The sequence below is a fragment of the Citrus sinensis genome, chromosome 3 (genome assembly GCF_022201045.2).
Source record: "Citrus sinensis cultivar Valencia sweet orange chromosome 3, DVS_A1.0, whole genome shotgun sequence".
NCBI lineage: Eukaryota > Viridiplantae > Streptophyta > Magnoliopsida > Sapindales > Rutaceae > Citrus > Citrus sinensis.
This window is the reverse complement of record NC_068558.1, coordinates 2,644,241-2,669,648: the sequence shown is the minus strand read 5'-3', so window position 1 is coordinate 2,669,648 and position 25,408 is coordinate 2,644,241. Positions and strand designations below refer to the sequence as shown.

The following is a 25,408-nucleotide window of genomic DNA, read 5'->3' as shown; positions in this document are numbered from 1 at the left end:
CGTGCTAAGATACAATGTATCTAATAAAATCATCACCGTGCAGTTATACAGATTAAAGTACAAACAGAAACGGCCGCAGGAAATAAAATCAGCAATTATAGAAGAAAATCAAAATAACTGGCCTAGCCTCCAATGACATTAGGAAGCATAGCACACTATATGCTACAGTCCATTAGCTTTATCCAACAGAACTTACACGGTTTTTAGGTCAAAATGTATATACATCTCCTTGCAAATCTTTATGGTTGAAGAAATATAACACAGTAGCAAGTCTCCTCAAATAAATTACTTTACGGATAGCGAACTAATCAAATTCTGAATAACAAAACTCATAAAACATATGACTTTAAACTGCAAAGTAGAGACATTAATGAGAACTGGCATACCTCAAATATCATATTAAATCCTCAAATAGCCTTTTGAGCTAATGAAACTAAGATAATATTACCTACAACTTGCAACCATCGAGTTTAAAAGTTACTTTTCAGTTCAACAAACAACTGAAAAAGCTCAAGAAGTTCAAAATGATTCTAGTGGGTACCGTTCATTCCATTGTAAGATCTCTTGGATGATAAAAAGAGGCTTAAGGTTCCAACTCCACTCACCTAGGGTTAGGAAGGGTTTGGTCCATATTCATGTATTACTTCAAATTGTCTCTTTTTTGAAAAAAACAAAGGAAGTTCCAGATTAGAGCTACAAGACAGACAAGATAGGATATTCCATATCTAACCAACAGTGCACGAAACCATCAACACACTGACAACCTTTTTAAGTACTACAAAATAGCAAGCATTGGAAGTACAAATATTAGAACAGACCTTGACTAGTCGCGAATATTACATTCCAGCCTTGTGAAGCTCTTTGTACCAGCCATATGAACCACAGATTCTGATTGTGTACTCATAAAAACAGATTCCAATTATCATTATTTCTTACAGTTCGAAAGAATAAGCATCAAGCAGAATGAAAACCTCCCAACAGTGTACCCAAAATATCTACTCTATGCTTGCCAGAAGAAAGGATGGATTAATATCTCTGAGTTCCGGCCCAGGCCTTGCCATTTTTAATTTTACCTTCTCTCATGACAAAGCCTAAACCTCTTATATTCCTTTATTTCTTGGAAACAACCGCTGTTTAGGTTTTAAAGAACATTTTAAGATTCTTTTTAATCAGTGCAAAAAATCTTAACAAATATTCAAACACAGACAATTTTCTATTATATACTCAACTACAATATCGTACTGAATTTTAAGTCAATGTCAGCATAACAAAGTCTAGAGTTACCTTTCAAAGAACATTTGCATATATTGGATTCAAAAATTTCTCATTCCTTCTTACAACAGCGAGCACGAAATTGAAATCACCACAGAAACTTATAATTAAAACAATTACGGGATTGTAACCCAAGTTAAACATTTCAAAGAGCAAATGTTAAAAACCAACAAAATAAAAATTGGAAACACACCTCAAATATTGAAGCTATGACATAATACAAAAGTCAATCAAATAAAGATCCCCGGGATATTTCAGCCGCTAAAGTGTTTACCATTCTAAACTTACGGTCAGCGCTTTTGGGCTAGATGAATTCATCAATCATTCAAACACTAAGTGCATACAAAACAAAACAACAAAAGCAAAAAAAAGAAAGATGCATGTGATGTGGCAAGTGCTTCATTAAATACAGCTTTTAATGAACAGATCTCAAAATATGAAGCCAACCACAAGAAATGGGGATCAAACTTCACATATTACCTGTGGATAGGACCTCAGTACATATATAGTCCATCCCTTTTATCTTTGAAGTTATATGAATCTTCAAATTCAAAAACCACAGAGAGCAATTAAGCTAACATGTTAAGTTAGACACACTTCTCTAAGTAAAAACCAAAGAAGCAAAGTAGCAAGTAATTAAGGTTATGACTGGTAATACATTTAAGTACAGTAACAGAGAAGGAATATCCACATGCAAACACTACCACAAGCATGGACCCTTTCAGAAAGCAATTAAATTTATAACAAGTACTTGCACCCAACGAAACCTATCCTTTTAGAAAGCAATTACTATTATTACAAGTAATAAATCTAAAAAAATGCATAGTAATCGAAGGATAGAATAAAAATCAAAATTATTGGAAAAAGGAAATACAACACATCTTTAGGTAAGAATTAGGTCACCTCCAACAAAACTGGGCTTGATCACAAAGTCCTCAAGTAATTAGGATTGCATTGGAAAGTGAAGAACCAAGGTAAACAAGTGGATACACTAATGATGAACAGCATTTTTAAATTCATGAATGCCCATACTAATTGAAACAAATGGAAACATATGATATATTGTAATCACTTTTTATGTATTGGATTTCTATACCAGTTTATCTATTCACATAATACCAACATGAGTCTTCTACATTAGCACATGCACCATACAAATAAGAACTGAACTCGTAAGAGAAAAGCTCACTGCTCTGGTGCAAAAACACAATACTCCTCTATCAACATCTAAAACGTCTATAAAATGAGTCTAAAAAGTAAAAACTAGCATAAGAACACAAAGACACACAAAAAGGACAGACCCCAACATACATAGTTCACGGAAACAGAGACTCCTCCTCTTCCTAAGACCTTGCAATCATGCTACAAGACCGAGCTAACCGGAACGTCATGCTGCCTCCTTGCACTATCGCTTCCGACTCAACTTGATCATGCTCATATGGCTTCCTGCAACCTGGACATCGCCCATCTTCTTCAAGAATCCTCTTGTGACAAAATAAGCAGAGCCGGAAGCCACATAAACAGGGCAAAAAGCTTGAGTCCGTGTAGTCCAAATCCTCATAGCATATAGGACATGAAGATGGCGCCGCTAAAACATTGTTACAAGCCCAAGGAACCCCTCCTTGACCAAAATGCCGGTCTGCAGCCGGAAAACTCCGCTGTTTAGCCAAATTAGGCAGACTCTGAGGCCTGAAAGCGTCATCTGGTCTCCAGGCCCGTCTATTATTCTCGGAGACACTAGGCACCATTCTTGCACCATCGGGCATTGATTTCACAGAATCTAAACTTAACCCATTTGCCAGTTCATGCAAGGAATCCGACTGAACACTCAATTGGCTCTCAGAGGGTGATTGGGAACATGAACGATCATGTTCTGGTTCCTGTTTATTGTTATCATCATCAGCAGCTAAAGCATCCGCCACAGCCTCCCAATCATCCAAACAGCCATCTTCTTCTTCCTCTTCTGTAATGCTACCAGAGCAACAGCCGCCGCCGCTGCTACCACTAACGCTACTGCTGCTGCTGCTACTCCCGATGAAATTCGTTCCCGGATTTGTGCCGCTGTTACCACATAACAGGCTGTTGGTGGGGCTGTTTGATGGTGACTCTGAATCACTGTCATGGTGCATAGATCCAGAGTCATTGCTGTTATCCTCATCCCTTCGCCTCAAATTCTCCAACGACCGGGCCCTCTCCTTCCGCGCACCGTTTTGATCCTCCTTGCAGCACTTGCTCTTCACCGCCCCGACTATCATATCAAACAATGGCAAATCCATAAATAATCAAAACAAGATAATCATCCAATAAAAAATTATTTGGATTACATGCAGAGTCATTAAAAATATAAAGAGAGGTTAAAAAAAAAACATTTGCGCACCTTGGGAGAGCCATTGTTCACGGCGAACATCCAGCTTGCACTGCTTCAATTTCGCAGACCTGTTGGTCTGAAATCCCAAAGAGAAATAACAAACACAAAATCAATTATAAACAATTTAAAAATTTTTAATTAAAAAATGGAGAAGGAAAAGAGAAAGAAGATAAATTAGACGCGATACACACCCTCTTCTTCTTAGAGAAATCCCTCGAGTTTGGGGCCGATGCAATCGGAGCGTTGTGGGTGATTGAATCAGATACCATTGTTAAAGCAAAATTAGAATTTGAAAATCTTAAAGGAAAAGCCCTAATTTGATTTTGAGAGATAATAATCTTCGAGACAGAAAGTCAGAAACTCTGCGGGATTTTAATTTGGAATTTTCAATGGAGAGAAATATTGCCAATGTGGATAACGGGAACTCCTCTGCTCCGCTCGCCCTGTGCACAATACCTACTAAAACAGAGGCCCAGCTTTACATTTATACTCTTCGTAGTTACAAAACTACCCCTTCTTTTCTATCAATTTCGAGTTTAGACAGGAGGTTTTGGGTGGGTTTATACGAATATTGCGAGGGCAGTTAGGGATAATAGCAAATATTGAGGTCCATTTGGTCTATACGTTCGTGATATAAGCGAAGCAGCACGATGTCGTTTGGTTTTCTTTTTTTTTTTTTTTTTGGCTGAATATGAAGATTTTTCCTTTATCTAAAATTAGGTAAGTGGCATTAATTGATTAGGCTGTTGAATGAATTAATTATGGTAACAAATGCATTTAGTTTTAATCCTGATTCATTGATTCGGATTTGTTTTGGCATTTTACTTTAAATGAAATCGTTTTCTAGTGGTGGCTTAGCTAAAAATAGGGCCAGCAACACCCTCCCCCCCCCCCCCCCCGCGTTTTTTCTTTAATCTAATTTCGTTTGATAATTTTGACATTGGACAAACAAAATGCTTGTGTCATTATATTTATTTCTCTAGATCCAATTAAAAAAAAAAAAAGGATAACACATGTAAATAACTTCTTTTTTGCAGGACATATAAATAAAAAGGTTTTGATACAAACAACATTATTGAATTACTTGTTATCGGGTGAAAAATATATCATGTACATAATACACAAACAAATATTTTAGAAACTTTTCTGTAAAATTTTTTTACTAACGTCCCATTAATATGTCAATTTAACGATTTATGCACATATATATTTAAAAGTCCAATGCATTTTTTTTTTGTTTAAATATATCGTGGTTTTAATGATTTAGACGAACTATTGATAATTAAAAATTAAATTACCTTACGACTTACAAATGCATGTTAAAAAATATCCTTTTGAAAAATAATGTATCTAACAAATTACGAGGAATGATGCATGTCTCAAGGATGTTTTGAATGAAAATGGTAAGGGGATTGAAGTCCAACTAAGATTATATTTTTAAAGTGATTGTTATTTCATCCAACGGTTGTGGAAATATAAAATAATAAAATCATATTATTTCTACGACCGCTTGATGAAAATTCAATGATTACTACATAATGGCTGCCAAATTGAGTCACCGGCACAACTCGGATTGATACGATGTTTAATTGTATGCGATGCATCAAATTATTTACGCGAGTGTTCAAATTCTTGGCCGCGTCATTTCAATCAATAATTGTGCTGGTGGAATAAGATAACCTCGTAGATATTTCCTGGAAAGTAACCGAAGGAAAAACATATTGAAGAGAGTTTGGCATCGCCTACTCATACATGCCTTTTTAAGGCACCCATAGTGCACCTGCAAATCTGCTCAAGTTTAGCCTTAATCTAACTTAGGAATCAAATAATTCGAACGATATATGCGTTATTAATTAATCAGATCTCAGCACGTAGTTAGGCAGGCAGTGCGGTGCAGTCTCGCGGACAAAGCGTTGTGCGCAAGGAAAAATATGTGCGTGACATGTCGTACCAAATTTGTGTAACAACAATAAATGGATCACATACAATACGGGCTCTCTAGTTAAGGTTCGAAAACACGCAACGTGGATGCTACAATTATATGGTTCCTATTTAGGACCGATATACGCCCGCCGCTAACGAGATGCATGAGTGCGGCAAAATGGTTTACGGCACAATTTTTCTATATTTGGGTTGATAGGTATTAATATAATTAATAAATAGGTTGACACGTTGGGATATAATAAATAAATAAGTGCGTTGTATTTGAGTTGGACAACATTATATGTTTATGATACGAATATCAATTAATATATGGTAATATTATTAAAAATATCAATTGGTGTATATTCATGTCATAACCATATTGTGTTATAAAATTTATTTATGTTGTGTTAATTTTTTCATGACCTGATTTTAAGAATAATATTGATATATTTTTTATTTATAAAATAAGTTTTTTTATTTTTTTGAATTAGTTTTTAATATTTTGTATTATACATGTTAAACCAGTCAACTTAATTAACATGATTAATAATTTGATCGTATTCGTATTTTGATATTTCAACATAATCAATAAATGGGTGTATTCGTGTTTCCTTAAATTTAACATGACAAGATTACACGAATTAACATCCTTTATTATACGTCATGTTGAAATTCTAATATGATACGATCAATAAACCAAAAGACAAAAATCAATTGGTTTAATAATCATGTTAATTAAAAAAAAAGCCTGGTAATTCAAGATTTCGAGTTGTATTTATAATTTATGTGAAGTTGATAAACGTATCCCACAAATTGCCACTCACTCGAACACTAGAAGTAGCCACGTGCCACACTGCTTGGTTTATAGTGCACACGCGTGTACAATGCGGGAGCACACACGAAATTCACAGGCAAAGAGAATCGGGTGATTCCATAACACGTGTACGGCGACGATGCAAATGGAGCAGGACCGTTGCGGTTCTTCACACGAGCGATGAGTAAAGATGACGTGACGTGAGGGACTTTTTTATGGCAGGGATTCAGGGAATGGATAGTCGACTGCTAGATGGTAAACCTGTGGGACCCGATTTCCAGAAAGAATCTCAGCCGTTCCGTACGATCTAGGTTTATCAAAAAGTCAACAAAGAGAATGGGTTTTTTATCATCAAGCTGTGCCTTAATTGCGTGGCCACTTTTTATTGGTGGAATCTGTGGACACTGACCCCTGAGATGATGCTGAAGGTCTGATTTTTTTTATTGACTAATACGATTTTTTTTTTTTTTTTTTTTGAGAAATCATGTGTTTTCAATGTCAGAAACTATGTATTTTTCTCACAGGTACATCCATTATGTGTGATTAGGGGTGGTAAAAATTGAGTCCGGGTTTAGGTTTGGTCTTCCTGATTCTGGACCCGAATATTAAAATATTATACCGGACCCAGATTTAAATCTGGTTTTTATGACATTGAGTCCGGTACGGGTTAAACCCAAAATAATCTGGGTTTCTGGATTGTAGGTTTTCAACTTGGATCACATACAAATAAAAAAAAAATCAAATTCACTTCACAAATTTACAAATCCAGATTCTACCCAAATCAAATACAAAGCAATAAACCATTTTAAATTTACAGATTTTAAATTTCAAAGCAATAAACCATAGATCTATGATATAACATTCACAAAATACAAATCCATATCTACAATTCATCTCACAGCCGCGATTTAGGGATTTAGTTCACAAACTTCAACAATCGAAGTCTGGTAAAGCAACGAACATGGGCTGTTGATGATATGATGATGATGAACACGTCACAGCTGCGAGCATTATTTGCAAAAGGCGGATGAACAGCAGCCAAAATCAAGATCGTAATGGACAAATGGCTGCCAAACAGAGGCTGATGATGATGATGAGCGGGAACACAGCGTTGCGAAGTGATGACGAGTAACGATGATGATTTGACGAAGAGAAGAATTGAAGAGAGACGAAAAAGATGATTTGATGAATTGAAGAGAAGAGAAGAGAAGAGATGAAGAAATAGGAGAAAAATGAATTGGGCGGCTGTTAAGTGAAAGTATGAACTAGGGCATTGACTTTATCTCCCCTTTTTATATTAAAAAATTAATTTAAATATAATGCTAAAATAAGGACATCCGGGTTCGGGTTCCGCATATGCGGGTTTATGCGAACCCGGAACCAGACCCGGAGACGTCCGGGTTGGTAAAATCGCATCCGAATCCGGATTTATTTTTAATCCGGTACGGGTTCAACCTGGACCGGATTATCCGGGTTCGTCCGGGTCCGGGTTAAATTGTCATCTCTATGTGTGATATACATTTATTGTTATTATTATCATTAGGGTCTGGTTATATTAGAATTAATCTTCGATGGAATCGCTCTACTTTAAAACTGCTCTAACATAACCATAATTTTACTATTATTACACATTCACTTTCTTTTAATATACTAACAAAGATATATCTTAGTGCATAGTGCTTATCTATTAATAAAGTAATTGTACAACCACAAGTATTTGTGTACACACATATTATGTATATTGTTGTGTTATATTATAATTAGCTGAACGGAAATGGTTGGACCCATATGATTTATTTATTTATTTTTAATCAACAAACCATATCTTAATATATCAATTTGTACAAGTGATTGAGACTTTATAACTATTAATGTCATTTTTTAAAAGATTATTAGAAATGTTATTACATATATTTTCACTATTAAATGGAAATGCATTGAAATGTTGATAAGATGTTTTGATTTTTTACCCTATTATCAAGAAATTAGAAACATGTTTTGTTAAAAGATTTCTACGATGTCGTCATGCTATATTTAAACTACTGTTCCAAATCTATCTATCTATCTATCTATCTATCTATATATATATATATATATATATATATATATATATATATAAAGCTGAGACTTGAGGAGTTTATGTGACATCACCATTTCTCATCTTTATATATTCTCTATTATCTAATAAATGGAGAAATTTTCTTTTAGATTTGGATTTTCATCTTCTCATCATTAATTTGATTGTTATTACACAATAACAATTATGTAAAGGTTTTAATGAGGCATATTCTTTATAATTAACATCCAAGGGAGAGTGTTATGAATTTATTAAAATAAATGTAGATGTTCATAACATATATCTCTTAATCTGCCAACTATCTCCCATTAGCAACATTTATCTTCCCTATAACTCCCACTATCTCACAATGAATTATGATCCATAATTTTTCATTAATTTCATGAAGTGATTATGTAACTGTAAAATAAGAGCTCATCTTTTTGTTTTATACACACACAATTGGAACAAATAAAATCACTCTATAAAAATATTCTCTCATTTTATTCTTTATTTTACGTTGCTTATTTATTTGTATTGCTGGCTAATAGCTTTTTTTTGTTTTTTATAAGGCTGCCTCATCTTAAAAAAAAAAATCAATTCATATTTTTTATCAGTTTCATCAAGTGTAAAGTAAGAAAAAAAGATAATACTAAATTCTTTTTTCAAAGCCGCGTGAAGCGCGATTCTATTTTCTAGTATATATATAAAGTTGGGACTTGAGGAGGTGATGTGGCATCACCATTTTTCATATTTGTATATTCTCTATTATCTAATAAATAGAGAATTTTTCTTTTAGATTTGGCTTTTCATCTTTTCATAATTAATTTGATTGTTATTACACAATAACAATTATGTAAAGATTTTAATGAGGCATATTATTTGTAATGAACATCCAAGAGGGAGTGTTATGAATTTATTAAAATAAATGTAGATGTTCATAACATATATCTCTTAGTCTCCCCACTATCTCTCATTAGCAACCTTTAGCTTCCCTATAACTCCCACTATCTCACAAGGAATTATGATCCATAATTTTTCATTAATTTCATGAAGTGATTATGTAACTATAAAAGGAGAGCTCATCTGTTTATTTTGTATACACGCAATTGTAATGAATAAAATCACTTTATAATATATTCTCTCATTTTGTTCTTTATCTTACATTGCTTCTTTATTTATATTGCTGGCTAATAGTGTTTTATTTTTATTTTTTATAAAGCTGCCTCATCTTAAAAAAAAAATCAATTCATATTTTTTTATCAGTTTCATCAAGTGTAAAGTAAGAAAAAAGAATAATACTAAATTTTTTTTTAAAGCCGCATGAAACGCAGTTATATTTTCTAATTTTTTTTATAAATGACGTGATATTTATCGGTTAGCTTGCAACCATGGGTGGGTGATAAGTGATAAGAAATGCCTTCTTAATTATACCGATGATGATTACGAATGCAAAGGCCAGTATGAGGACAGAAGTACACTTTAGGGAGGGACCAAAAGAGAAGGCCGAAAAAAATATCAGCAATGAGATATCGAGTCGGAACATTTGATAAGAGTTGCCCAAGTTACTATACCCATAGAAATTATGGATAGGGATTGATTTTGAAGTTGTCACTGGTTTTTTTTTTTTTTTTAATATCCATAGCAGATCTCTCTATAACGTTCTTTTTAGTCCACTTGATTGCTTTGCGATTGGAAGTCTTGAATTTGCATCACCCTCACCCTCCTGGCAAGAATTACAAATTTACAATTGGACAAAAGGCCCACCGAGGCGTGCATTATAAAATTTTGGTTTAACAAAAGGAATGAGAACTGGCGCTTGATTGAAAATAAATAAATCGAGAAAAACAAACAGGATAAAATATGATGCATGGGCAAAATTATGTTGCAACAGTGGTATGGTACCACTGTTGCAACCAGTCATTGAATCTATAGTTGTACATTTACATTAACAATATCTTATGGCTGAAAGCAATAGTGGTACCGTACCACTGTTGCAACATAACTGGACCCATGATGCAGACCCTATTGATGACACGAGACATGTCTGTATGATGCGATCGAGAATTCTTTCTTCAGTAAAATATAAATAAGGAATTAAATAAAAGAACTAATATGAATTTAATTAAATTATAATATCTTTACTAATCATGAACCTTTACTATCTTTAGATTCTAATATATATGTATGTATGTGTGTGTGCGTATCCATAAACCAGGCCGAAAAAGGTTGCAATCAATTATCCTTTCCATTCTTATAATTGATTTGATGGTAGTATTTTATTAAATAATTATGTTAGAAATCTTAACAGTTGATTCCAAACTATTATGTATCATTAGTGTATTAGATCCTTAGCATTAATCTTAACTAAACTCTACTGTAACTTTGTTGTTTTTTGTTTTTTTCTTTAATTTTCAGAAAGAAATAACTATAAATGTGAAAAGTGATCTTTCATAAATTTTTTTTTTTTTTTAAGAAGATGTTAGAGAAGGCCCACTCAACTTACATACCAATGGGTGCCAAAAGCCCAAAACAGAGCCAGCGACAATTTTGAAGTTTGATCTAAGAGTCCATGTTTTTGAACCCTGTGTAATGGGCCTGATTTTGACCCAGTTTGTTCGGACACTGGGTTATGCAGTCTTCCTTGGGTCGATTGTGAAGCACATTTGGGCTTTATCTGGGTAGCTCATAAGTGCAGGCCTTTTGAGACCCCCCCTAAACTTATCAACTCCTTTTCAACTAAAATTGCATAAAGAATCAGAAATAAATTAATTTTTTAATGAAAATTCAATTAAAATTTTAAATAAAACATTCTTTTAAAAAATTATTAAACTCACCCAATTTCATAGTTTACATTTATATTTTAAATTTATTTGAAGAAATTTTCAAGAATTATGAATTATGGAGATAGAAATTATGTAACAAGAAGGAAATTATTTAAGATTTTAGGATTTGTATGGATTTAAAAATAAAATAAAAATTAAAAGAAATACTATTTTCTAAGATGAGATTTAATGACAAGACAGATTGATTTTAATCTATGGGTTTGTATTTTGAAGACCAAAAGGGGGTATTTTAGGAAATACAATCCAAAAGTGGTGTCATAAGGATTTTGTGGGGTGTTAAAAGCTCCACTGTGCTTATAAACAAAGGGAAATCCAAGTCCGAACATAATCTTTCATTCTCTATTGTATCTCAATCTTAGTCGGGAAAATATGTGATGCAATTGATCAAAAGCTAAAGTTACTAAACAAGAAATAGGGAAATCATAGGCGATCTACCCGAAAATTATCTTGTTATCAAAACTTATAAAAGTTTGAATTTATTTAATTTTTCCTTCATTTTTTACAACATTTATCAATTATCCACTAAAAAGACGGAATTATTCTTACAAAATAACTACCACTACAACTTATATTTAGTTTTATTTTATCATTTTGTAAAGATAGTTATGTATTTTTAGTGAATGATCGATACAAATGTATGCATTAAGCATAAAACTAAACAAACTTAATTTTTTATAATATTTTATGTGGTGGGCTAAACCTAGGGGGAAGGGTTGTTAATTTTCCAAAACAAATATCATGTAACCTTGGCCCATTCGGAACTCCAAAGTCCAAACTAATTTTCTATAAGAGTGATGATAGAGTCACAAATAAATTTTTGTATAAATTTATTTTGTACAAATTGATGTGGTATTAATTCATTGGTTGAATGGAAATATAAAATAAAAAAAATAAAATATGTGGGTTAAGAGATATTTAATTTAATCAATGAATTAATGCCACATCAATTTGTACGAGATAAATTTATATAAAAATTTGTGACTGAATCATTACTCTTTCTATAATATTAGTTGGAAAAGACTTCGCGTCTCCGGCTAATCCATGTGGCAGGCGGTGTCTAAGCAGGCGAACACAAATATACAATCGATTTAATGATTGTTGAAAGGAATATGAGATGGAAAAGAAACAATCTCAACGCGAAAGAGGCGCCGGCAGTCGGCAGCCCAAATGGCAGCAACACAATGATTCTCTTGAATGCATGTGGAATTATAAAGGGGTGATGATGAAGTAGATATTAACTATGCATAAATTAAAAAATATGTAATTCAACATTACCTGCCACTCCTACTTCGCATTGTATATGGGTTACAAAGTCTACTAATTATAGATTGTGTGATGCGGTCTAGCTAACCAACGCAAGGCAGTACGGGGCCCATCACACGGTATGATGAGCCTACAGTCATGCAATCGATTTATATAAAACAAAAATATCAGAATAATCTTCTCTTTTTCTTTCTTCAATTCCAAGTTAGTTACCCCGTCAGATGTACTGAAAAGTGACGAGAAGTAGTGAAGTAAGGGCCCTCATTGCTCATTAGTCCTCATCGCATTAGCTAAATATGGAGTTGCATTGCAATCCCATATTTGGCTGCATTACGGTGCATCATAACGCATCATAATGCAGCCACTTGCGGCATTAGCTAAATCCAACTGTGAGTTGGGTTTAGTTAATGCGGTTGTGGTCGCATTAGTTAGTTTTTTTTAACAAATACTTTATAATAATTATAAATAAATATAATTTTTAATATAATATTAATTTTTTATTTTTGCATTATAATTGTTAATACAAATTAATAAATATATAATTTATTATTTAATAATATTATATATATTTTAATTTTATTATATTAAAAATATAACTAAATAATGTATTATTTAATTATATTATAATAATTAATATATAAAATTGAGTAATATTTAATAAGTTAATATAATTAATTATAAATATTTAAATAATATATAAAATATAATATTATATTATTTAATTATATTACAATAATTAATATATAAAAATTATTTATTTTTAAATAATTGAATATAACTTATAATCAATATTTAAGTACGAATAAATTTGAATAATATTAATTTAAAACTAATAATAATATAAATAATGATATAAAATATTATTATATATACTACAAAACTCTCACTTGGATTATTTAGCACAATTCATTTTGTTAGTGAATATGTTACAACAATTATATTCCTTTCTTATTTTGTGTTTATTTTGTGGTATGTATAAACTTTTATTTTATCATCCTAAAATGACTTTTGAACTAATCTTATAGGTTTTAACTATTTATTTATGTTGTTATTTTATTACGAGATTATTTGATTAAATTAGTTGCTTCGATCTTTATTTCACAAGTTATTATATTTAGAAAATATTGAAAATAAATGTTATGCTTCTAAAAATTTAAGGCTATAAGCTTCGATCATTATGAAGAATTATGATATTTTTTAACATTTATAATAAAAATGTTAAATTTCTAAAATTTAAGGATTCTATATTTAGTATTTTTCTAAGTACTAATAAATATTATTTTCTAAATATATAATTTAAATTAATCACAAAAAATTAACACAATATAGTGCAACACCAAACATAGTAGAATTACAAATTAATATAATATAGCGTAGCACCAAATATTATACAATATTATTATAATACAGTATTAATATAATACACTTGTATCAAAATAATACAATATAACATGATACAATATAATATAGCAAATGCATCCTACGTTAATACAAAACGACCGAGTTTAGTAATTGGAAATTCAAGTGTGTCCATTCCCACGCTAGCTAGTGTGCAATTAATGACAGCAAACAGTCTAACGAAGAATTAGAAGTCAAACCATCCTCTTTAAATCCTTTTTCTTTTTTTTTCTTTTTTTGACTTCAATCCATGTTCATCCCATGACGACGTTAAATGTCACAGTTAAAGAAATGATCACGATTCACGTGCCAACAGGCGCCGACTCGAAGAATGTCGGCACATGCCTTATCCAGTTAAGAGGGGAAGCTGGCTTAGGACTGAATTTGTCCTTTGGCTAGCTAGTTCCACGTTATGCGTCGCACCAAGAAATGGCACATGCATGGCATGGGTCGTGTTGAATGAATCATGAATGCAGCTGCATGAAATTAGTCTTGAAGATGTTGAGAGGGAGGACCTCCCAATGAGGTATACACGTACGCAGAATGGACTCGCATAGACGTTCATTCTGTCAGCTGGTGCAACCAAGCATCAAATACACGTTGACCGACCTGTGCCCATAATTACAGATCAACTCGTCCTGAACCATTGAAGAAGTAAGCAACTTAATATGTGATTTGGTAACGGTGGATTAGAAGTAGATTAGAAATCACGCTTCTTCAATGAACCCATTCTCCTTTAAGAACAAGGAGTGTCTCCTCCAGTGGATTTGGTTTGCTTTGCGTTTCCTAAATGTAGTTGAAACTTTCACGTCTGTTTCAGTCCAACCGACAAGTAGCATGACCCTAAAAGCAACCTCACAGCGAGGGCGAAAAGCCAATGCCGAGCTGCTTTTGATTTCATTATACACGCTGTCGGTTTTGCATTAATTAATCATTTTATATAATGGGTGTCGATCACTATTTTTGATAGAGCAATATTACCCTTTTGATAGTGCCTCGATTTTGTTTTCCCCTCTCCTTTAATTTGGTCCATTAATTCTCTATTCTCTCTATTTTCACCATCTGCCACCTAGTCACATATATATATATATATATATTAGGTCCGGACATCCACATTTTTTTTAATGTATACACACTATTAAACCGTGCGGTTTAAAAGAATTAATTTTTTAATAAACTATAAAACTGTAAGAGAAGTGTATTCACATAAAAATGCAATGAGAATGCCCGCACTAGAGAATGACTATATATATATATTCTATTAATTCTCTATTTTCATCATGGGCACGTGTGTGTGTATATATATGTATTGTATGTATGTATATGTATATGTATATAAAATTATTTTAAGAAAAAGAAATCGTTCTAGTTAATTAATAAGGCTTTCTATGTGATTCTAGTTATCGATTTCTTGGTAGGTATTAGGTGAGAGGTTGAAACAACATTTGAGAGAGAAGGTTTCATTTCAGTTGAATGACTATAACTTGTTGAGTTAATTAACTGTAGGCATTAATTATGATAATCTCTTTCTTAAGCTATAGTAAGCATGCTATAAAGTTTGCGGCAATGAAACTCGCCCACCTGAAGACAATACTTGCCTTGGATGCTCTTTTATTTTAATGGTATGTTGCTCCATCACTGTTGTAAGAGACTGACTATTACCTGCGAAGGAAAACATATTATTTGATGACCTCCCGATATAAGGTTTATAGTAAGCATTTTTTTTTTAATAGAAAGTCCAGCTCATTTGTTAATTAAGCTTTCAAACCAAATAAATTTTAGAATATTTATGAGGTATCATGTTAATCATATAATAAATAAATAATGTTATAATATGCACGCATTTATTTTAAAAAACTAGTGTATAATTCGTAGTTATCTAAAATTCAACTACTCATGTCATGTATACATTAATTAGTGGTATTACAACCGATTTATTTTAAAATTCCTCGATTGATTGAGTATACAAATCACTATCTATGTAAGAGTAATGATAAAGAGTCAACTTCTTTTATACTTCAACTCCACACAAAAATAAAACAATCAAAACTCATCAATAGCTTTTATAGAGTGCAATACATTGGACTCAGATTATTGGTCCATGTTGGAGATAAAATTTAAGGATTTGAATCCAATACTGAGTTGTTCTATACTTAACTCTTCATAATCTTCAGCCAAAAGTGCTAAGATTTTAGTTAGCTATATGGTTTTTATTCAATACCAATAATATTTTTTTTAAAAAGTTAATAAAAATTTCAACTTAGCATTAAAGCCACATCTAAAATTTAAAGAGGCTCCTCAACACATGCATAGACAAATAAAGTGATAGATATAAACCAATTATAGGCAAATTAAGTCAATAATCGTGTACAACTTCTCAAAAGTATGGTAAAAATGTTCGTTTAATCCTTAAATTTTGGGTTGTGTGACCCTTTAATCTTTATATTTTAGAAAATAGCTAATACACCATTATTGTTAATTATATGACACTTCTATCTTTATTTTTGTTTTATTTTTACAATAATACCTTTGCACCAATTTGAGGGATATTTATAAAAAGTAAAATATATTAATTTACCAAATTAACCTCAATAATAAAATAATAACAAAAAATAATGAAAAATTAATTAAAATAAGACAAAGTAAACAATTTTAAAGTATATTAATTTACCAAATTAACCTCAATCATAAAATTATAACAAAAAAAGTATTAAAATTAATTAAATTAAGGCAACGTTAACAATTTTGATCCTTACCGACACAAAGTAATTCATGTGGGATATGGACGTGGGTTGTAAGATTAAATCAGTGAATATACAGTAAGTGGTTTCCAATATTTTCACCTCAGCTCTCATCATTTAATTTCCCTCATTTACTCTCATGCTTCCCACCAACCAAATTAAAATCTCAAGAAAACATATTCTCTTACGCTACTGAGGATTCCTATGTCTTCGATTTGATTGTTGTTGGTTCGTAAGTCGACACTCAATCTGATTGCTAGTAAACTTGAATTGCGTTTCTTGAATTGGTGTAATAACACAGCACGTTCAATAGCTGTGTCCCGAAACCATTCAACTGGGTAATTACAGTAAGGAGTTACTCGTATTTTCAACTCGCGTGAGGACGATTTGAACGATTTCTAGTAATAATTACAGCGGTAGAAAAGGGAGCACATCGATTACAGCCACAGTAACTTTCATAATAATCCATGCCTCACGCGTCACGTGACTCCTTAATTTTGGCGCTAATTTACCGGAATTAACTACCCCATCTTTTACATGATTCCTCCACATACCCTTCACTTGACCTAAGTTATTGGGCTCCATAATTGACTCCCCTCCTTAAGAATAGGACCATCGTGGTCGTGCCCCTATCTGAATTTTCACACCCTTTAACCTTAAGTTCCTTAACCTCCTGTACACTCCTTAGTCACATATGAGATTTATAACCTAAAAAGGAAAAAGAAATATTAGAGAATATGTTACGTGGCAGGTTATGATAGAAGTCGGTGGCTCGGTGCTATGCAATTTCTTTCCTTTTTTTTTTTTTTAAGCGAAAGTATAATTAACTGACCAGAGAAGAGAAGGACCACAGAGTATTTAAAAAAAAAAAGTCTATTGTAGTACACAGTTCGGTATGCAGAGGTAATTATAAATCTTGCTTAAGTTTCAACTAAAAATTCGGATAATTAAAGGCATTAAAATGTCATTAACATAGTTGGAGTGAAAAAACCGAAACAACTCTACTTTTTTTAGTTCAATCTCTAGCGTACAGATGACCCAAAGGTTAAACGACGTCGCTCCTTATACAGTTCCCGTGACACCATTCTCTTTATAGTTTTATTTCCTCCAACTTCAAAAGCCCAAACACAATGAACTGACAGTCTCATCACCACCGCTAATGTTACCGGCGACGTCTCGAATTCCGGCGGCGCCACCACCACCAGAAGAATCGTAACTAGAAGCAGCAACCGAGGCAATGGCTCACGCTCTCAAAACCAGCGTGAACGGTCTCCTAAACAAACTGTCCGACCGGGACACGTACTCACAAGCAGCAAAAGAACTGGACTCTATCGCCGCCACTGTGGATCCTACTCTACTGCCGACATTTCTCTCCTGCATTCTCTCGACAAACTCCTCTGACAAACCTGGAGTACGCAAAGAATGCATCCATGTCATCGCCACTCTTTCGAATTCTCACAATCTCTCCCCTTACATCACCAAAATCATCAACAGCATCACGCGAAACTTCCGCGACAAGAACTCCGCCCTGCAGGCGACGTGCATCAGCACGGTTTCCTCTCTCTCGCCGCGTGTCGGCGCATCGGCGTTCGTGACGATGCTGAAGCTGCTGTCCGACGCTCTCTTCACTGAGCAGGACACGAACGCGCAGGTAGGTGCGGCGCTGTGTCTGGCTGCGGCAATTGATGCGGCGCAGGATCCGGATGCGGGGAAATTGGGGAGAATGGAAGTGAGGTTGGAGAGGTTGCTGAAGAGTGAAGTATTTAAGGCGAAAGCTGCGGGTTTGGTTGTGGTTGGGAGCGTGATCGGCTCGGGAGCGGTGGACGGCTCGGGTCTCAAGGGGTTAGTGAGTTGTTTGTTGGGTTTTTTGAGTAGTCAAGATTGGGCGGCAAGGAAAGCTGCTGCGGAGGCGCTGTGGAGGTTGGCGGTCGTGGAGAAGGATGCCGTGCCCGAGTTTAAAGGAAAGTGCTTGAAGATTTTTGAGAGTAAAAGATTTGATAAGGTTCGCAATTTTTTGTTTTCTAAATTATCAAATTGTTTTAATCATATGGTTTATTTTGTTGACAAAGCAAAATTTTTAATATTTTAGGTGAAGGCAGTCAGGGAGGTTATGAATAAGATGATAGAGGCGTGGAAACAGGTCCCAGATTTGTCAGAGGAGGCGTCTCCGCCACCACAATCACTGGATCCTTCAAAAGGTATTGGGGATGATTTATTAAATGTCAGCTCTTTAGGCAGATAGATCATCCATTTTATTGAGGATATTTTTGTTGCTGGGATCTGCTGCCTTGTGATACAAGTTTAATTTAGATTCATTTGCTTTTTGATAGACTGGGAATTTGTTTGTGGCACTTGTGCGATGTGGTTTTTATCTTTTTGTTTTGTTTTGTTTTGTTTTGACAATGGACAGAGGATGGGAGTGATAGACGGTATCTGACTGAGTCCAGGAGCTCTTCCACGAAAGGTCTTGAGTTGAAGAAAAGATCGATTTTAGCTAGCAAGTCAACTCCACCTGATAGTTCATTTCCAACCACCGCCAGGAAGAGAGGTTTCTTAAAGAAAGTGAGTCCAGCAGTGCTCCATAAGGTGGATCAGAAGAAACCTTCTGACTGGAGAGATCAGATTTCTGCTCCCAGTGGTGCTTCTTTGGTGGATGCTCATGAAGACGGTACTGTTTTGAAGATTAGGAATAATGAGAATACCAAGCTTCCAAAACCTGAAACAAAACGTGCCCTTTTCAATTGGAGTTCTGATGACAAGGTGCACAAATTGAGGTCTGGATCTCGGGTAACTCCTTATAATGAGGAAAGCCATGAATTTACTGTTAGTGATAATACTGAGAATCTCCACATAAAACACAAAGATTGTGAAGATTTATCTACGATCCGCAACCAGCTAGTTCAGATTGAACAACAACAGTCCAGTCTACTGGATCTTCTTCAGGTTTGTTTATGATGCTTGAATCTGGGCTTTGCACTTGAGTAATTAGCTGTCATTTAATTAGATTTTAGTGGAAAGTACCAATAAATCGGTCTAGGCCAGTTTTATTACTACTGTTGGCTTACTGCTTGCTGAATTGTTCATCTTATTATTGACCTCAGCTTGCAAGCAATTACATTGTCATGTGGCAATGATGGAATTAGTGAATTACAATAAACAAGTCTCTTAATTACACACTTGATTAGCTTAAGCTTACCTTGAAGTAGTATGAAAATTGAATCATTTGAGAAACAATTTTTGTGAACATTGTCATCCTTGACGTGAATTGTTACTGGAAATTTTTGTTACTGTAGCTTCATGGTTCTTCATTGTTGGACTTGATGAAGTCAAAAAGCTCCAACTTCTATTTGCAAGTTCCTAGTTGTGAAATAGTTTATGATAAAATATTTTTAGCATTCTTTACGCCTTCACTATTTGTTTTGGAACAGAAAGCGGTTCATGATCTATGAATGGGTACTGATTAATTTGTTTTTGTTGTTTACTCCATCAGTTCAAAGTAATTAGGTGGTAATTGTTCTTTTATTTATGTTCTTTGACAGCTCACAAAGTCCTCTCCAATTTTCTCCAATTTTATGTCATTTACGTTTCCACCATCTAAACAATTTAACGCCTCAGATCATGTATGAGAGTTTCTGTATGACTGTATTCATGCAGAATCAAGTCTCTCATTGTGTTTTGATGAATGTTTCTACTCATTCATTGCTCCTCTGATTATCCTTTGTGTGTCCAGAGATTTATTGGGAGATCAGAAAGTGGGATGCAGTCTTTGGAGACACTTGTTCTTGGCCTAGAGCTGGCATTGGATGAAATCTCGTATGATTTGGCTGTATCAACTGGAAGAATGACTAAAACTAACTCCCATGGAGCCACATGTTGCATGCTGCCTGGTGCAGACTTTTTGAGCTCCAAATTCTGGAGGAAAACAGAAGGCCGATATTCACCATCAAAATTTTCCACTTCCAGTGGCACCTCATCTTTGACTGCCATGAATTATGGAACCAATAAGGATCGCTATGCTGAAAAGCTGAAGTTGGAAAATCGAAGGTCGAGGTTTCAGAGTAGTGGTGGGTTTATTGTGAATCCACTGGCGGAAATTCACCCTCGCTCAAGGGGTATCTCTGAGGCAGCACATCAATAACTGGTGGAATCAGCAGGTATTGTATTCTATAATAATTCACATTTTATCCTTTTAATTTTCATGCAATCTTCACATTTTTCTTTCTTTCTTCTTTTTCAAGCACCCAACCTTTCTATCCCTTCAAAAATCTAAGCCTGCTATCATGCAACTGCATCGCCATTAACAAATGGTTTTTATATTTGGGGCCATGCATTGTATATTTGTATGCCCTAATCTTTGTAATTGATCAGCCCTGTAGGTGGAAAGATAGCAAACCATGATTAGGCTGCATAATTAGGAAAATGGCATAATTTGCTCAGTAAATGCTTTTCTACAAAAAGTGCTCAACTTTTTCCTAAATTTCTCTCTGCTGTCCAGCTGGCTTGCTGCAGTTTGATGCCCCTTCCATGAAGTCTATGTCCATTTTCTTTTGGATTGTCATGATAGGGTTCATAGGCACATGGTATTCCAATGGTGAATGTATTGATGTGCATTCTTGTTTTTATCTTCTTTCTTGATAATAACCGCACTTTGTGAATTTAACATTTGTGGCAAAATCCTGCTTCTTCTACTTATAGTTGTAATTGCAATTTCTTCCTTTCTTTAACAGAAAAATGGGAAGTGAAGTTTCAAGGCAGCTGGCATTGGGAGAAATCATTATATGCCTGATGCAAGCCCGAGTGAACATATGATTCATGTATAGGATATGGATGGCCCGTTGGGAGCAAATGGACGCAGTAGTTTCTGACTTACCTATAAAGCAATCCCCTACTTCACACTACTACAAGAGGGGACCATGAGAATTGAGAAACAAGATTCGTTAAATGATTCTTCATTAGTTTAGCATTTTTTTTTTAAAAAAAAAAAAATATATATATATATATATATATTAAAAGTGAATTGGAGACCATAGAAGAGGCGTGTTCAGTACCAAAAATTGCCATCACCACGGGTAGTAAATGAGAGACGTGTAAAGTGTTGTTGGCCTTTTCCATCATGTTACGTAAAAATTCATTTGCTTTGTTTCTTTTTTGAAACATACTTGACATGAAATGGAATGAGATGTGGTTGGTAAGATAATTATAAACTTGCTTGTGTATTTTTCACATTTATAATATCCTTGTTGTGGAAAGAGAAAAACTTTCAGAGGCAATAGTGATTGTGAATCATTGTCCAACCGTACTCATAGTTGTAAGTTGTTTAGATAATGCATTCGTCCAGAAATTTTAAAATCAACCTGAAGGATTAAGTATTGTTTGAAATTAAGGTGCTATAATTTTTTAATTTTTTTTAAAAATTATAATTATAAAATAAAAATTAATAATATATAGTAAATATATTTTTAAATAATAATTATAATAAAATTATTAAAAATATAATAAATTTTTAATTATATTAACATAACTTTCAAGTTATAATAACTATGTTTACCAAACACTTTAATATTTAAAATTTTGAAGATATAACTATCCAATTTCAATCTCAAATAAGCCCCTTAGTTTAATGTGGAGTATGCAGGTGCAACACAAACTCAAAAGGAACTTATTCACGTCTGTCCGCGAACCAAAAAAAGAAAAACTGTTGTAATGGTCCAATCAAACCAGACAGATATGCTTTCGACATTAATCCAAATGGAACTTGTTTCTCAGTTGTATGCAGCATCGTCCGTCACACTTACCGACATAAAGCTACAAGTCACACAAAGATACTCAAATGAAATAATGAATCATGTTATGTTTACTGGGAAACCAAAACGATTGTCAAATTAATACACCAAATAAACAAAACCTCCATTCACTCACGGGACTGAATCCTAGTAACTAGGGTATACAAATATTTGCTGGGAGTTTCCCTCGTTCTACCATCAAAGGAGATGTTGACGACACTTTTACATTCTAATTTTCATGTAACTTCTTTCCACTTCAGATGCAACACAAACTCAAGAGGACTGCTCACTGGAGACTTGCTTCTCAAGTTTCTGCACGAAAATGCCAGAGCTCAGAGATAATAGAAAACAAGATATGCAGCAATTGATGACAATAGGAGGCCGAGTTAATATGTAATAGCATACAATTCTCTATTACAAAATATTTATCATATTTACTAAAATGATAAGGATTATAACAACATTTTAATCATCACATTAATTATAATTCATAAGGACAATCCTGCATGCATCACCTGTGACCAAGTTACCTCACAGACTAAAAAATGTTTTCAATTTGCTTCCTTTTTTACGCCTAATGCATTTATAGATAGGACAAGGCAGTATTTAAAAATGCCAGGCATAAAAAATGCTACTGTCAAGTGAGTCAACTGATACATGCCTTATATTTTTAGTGTTGAACGCGCAAAATCTATACAACCAATAGTTAATTAACACATAACTGTCATATCTTAAGAAACAAAGAGAGAGAGAGAGAGAGAGAGAGAGAGAGAGAGTGAGAAGAGAGTGCATAGCTCCATAAACTAGCGAGCTAAACCATATATAATTTAATACCCAACAATGAAGCTAATAATGCTGGGTTCAAAAAGAAGAAAGGACAGGGAGGAGCAAGAATGCCACTCATACTCATGCACACTACAGAAAGCAATGCAATGCTTCGTGATATTCAATAAGACACTTGAGCATTAAAACATATTTTTGTCACTACACAACTAAGACGACTATCTGAGGGTAGGTTTATGCTAAGATTATTGAAAAGCATACAGCTAATAGGAGAAACAAAATTTCAAATTATCAATAAAAAAAAGGTGCCTGGATAGGCAAATAGCCATCAAGATATCATATTAATCTTCGAAATACTCTTTTAATCTTAAATAGATTCATCATGCACATTCGCCAAATAACTACCTCAAGAAATGAAGTCCCCACCATTCAAATGTTACACAAACAAAAGCTCACAAAAGTTATAAAATCTTGCTGCCAAGACTTGTAAAATCACATCTCTGCGTCCATAATACATGATAGACCTCAACTGTGACAGCACGAGCAACAACCCAGTTTTAAGATTCTTCTTCTAAGTCTAGTTTTAAGTATATTTATCTGTTTTGACAAATAAATAACATGTCTTACACGGACACAGTACACCAATTTGCAATAACATGGGCTCTTAGCTTCCTTGATCATGCAAGAAACTAGTGCTAAAGATACCCATTAAAACATCAAAATAAGCTAGAAACGACAACACAATTCATACAAGAACCACAATAGTACTATAAAAATCTAGGGCTATCGTACTCTATATATATATATAGAGAGAGAGAGAGAGAGAGAGAGAGAGGGATATAGCGATAATTACAGTTTGAGCGTTGTGCCAAGCAAGGCCTCTGTAGACATTAACGGAGAAAGTGGCGGTGAGATAGATGGTGGTGACGCCGAGACCAGCTGTGAATGCCTTGAACGCCCAATCCCCTGCTTTGCTTGCAACTCCCATATTTACTCTTGACGCTCAGCTGACTCCCACGATCCCCTTTTCGGTTTTTGAGAAAAATAAAAAGGGTTTTAGTGTCTACAACTTGGAGCACCGCCGCACCGGTTGATCTAGAATTATAGAACTGAAAGGCCGCATGGCTGACGGTGAACTTAGAAATAAGTCGCAGGCCCAATGAGTTGCTAACCATAGAGCCATCAAGTGGATGGGTCAGTTTCAGGATACCTTGGCCCATTATATGTATAGACAATATCTTGATTTTTTTTTATATTATCATTTTACCACCAAAGTTATTCTGGCATATCATGTCAATAACATGATTTGCTGAAAAATATATTTTACTATTAAACGTTTACGTTGTTATCAATTTACTATATTTCTGTTAAAAAAAATGTTAATGTTTAATAGAAAATGAATTAAAAATCGATTTTACCCTAAGGAGCATAAAAGCAAATTTATCTTTTGAAAAGAAAGAAACAATGAACAAAAATAAAATTTAAAAAACAACTAAAAATTGTAATTAATAAAAAATAATGAATACTATGCAGGATTACGATAAAACGGTAAAGAAAACAATTAATAAAAAATTTATGTTTCAGAATTAATATTATAACATATGAAGTTCAAGTATTAATCACAACTAAAAATAATAACAATTGATAATAACAATAACAATTAATAAGATTTAGAAAACAACTAAAAATTTTAATTAATAAAAATAATGAACAATATGCAGAATTACGACAAAAAAAAATTATGCTTCAAAATTAATATTATAATCTATGAAATTAAAGTATCAATCACAACTAAAAACAATAACAATTTAATTAAGGAACAAATTAATGAGAGGGGTCAATTTTATGGTTATCAATTTCCTAATTCTCTAATTATTTCCCTTGAAATATTTTTACTTTGTTTTATTGTTTATTTTGCACTTGTAATGCAGTGTGTTGCCTTCAATATGAAATGTCTTTGATGCCCTTATGACATCAGCAAAACATCAACAATTTTTAACGTTTTTAACAGAAGCGTGGTAAACTGATAACGGTGCAAATATTTGGTGGTAAAATGTACTTTTCGGCAAACTGTGATACTAACATGATATGTCAGAATAGCTTTGGTGGTAAAATGATAATATCTTTTTTTTTTAAGGTCATGATTTTGTTGGAGTTA

The 25,408-nt window shown here is 33.6% G+C and overlaps 2 protein-coding genes across 2 annotated transcripts; one reads left to right on the top strand and one right to left on the bottom strand.

Moving 5' to 3' along the window:
* Positions 1-2,332: 2,332 nt before the first annotated feature.
* Positions 2,333-4,106, bottom strand: LOC102618325 (lisH domain-containing protein C1711.05). Its single transcript, XM_006476628.4, has 3 exons — positions 3,832-4,106; positions 3,650-3,716; positions 2,333-3,520 (listed from the first exon to the last, which is right to left on the bottom strand). Exons 1-3 carry the CDS (start codon positions 3,907-3,909, stop codon positions 2,616-2,618), a joined length of 1,050 nt encoding a protein of 349 aa, XP_006476691.2. The 5' UTR covers positions 3,910-4,106; the 3' UTR covers positions 2,333-2,615.
* A 13,519-nt stretch (positions 4,107-17,625) lies between these two features.
* On the top strand, positions 17,626-20,838 carry LOC102618614 (TORTIFOLIA1-like protein 3). The gene is made up of 4 exons (XM_052438148.1): positions 17,626-18,686; positions 18,774-18,882; positions 19,095-19,627; positions 20,415-20,838. Exons 1-4 carry the CDS (start codon positions 17,922-17,924, stop codon positions 20,820-20,822), a joined length of 1,815 nt encoding a protein of 604 aa, XP_052294108.1. The 5' UTR covers positions 17,626-17,921; the 3' UTR covers positions 20,823-20,838.
* The last annotated feature ends 4,570 nt before the right edge of the window (positions 20,839-25,408 follow it).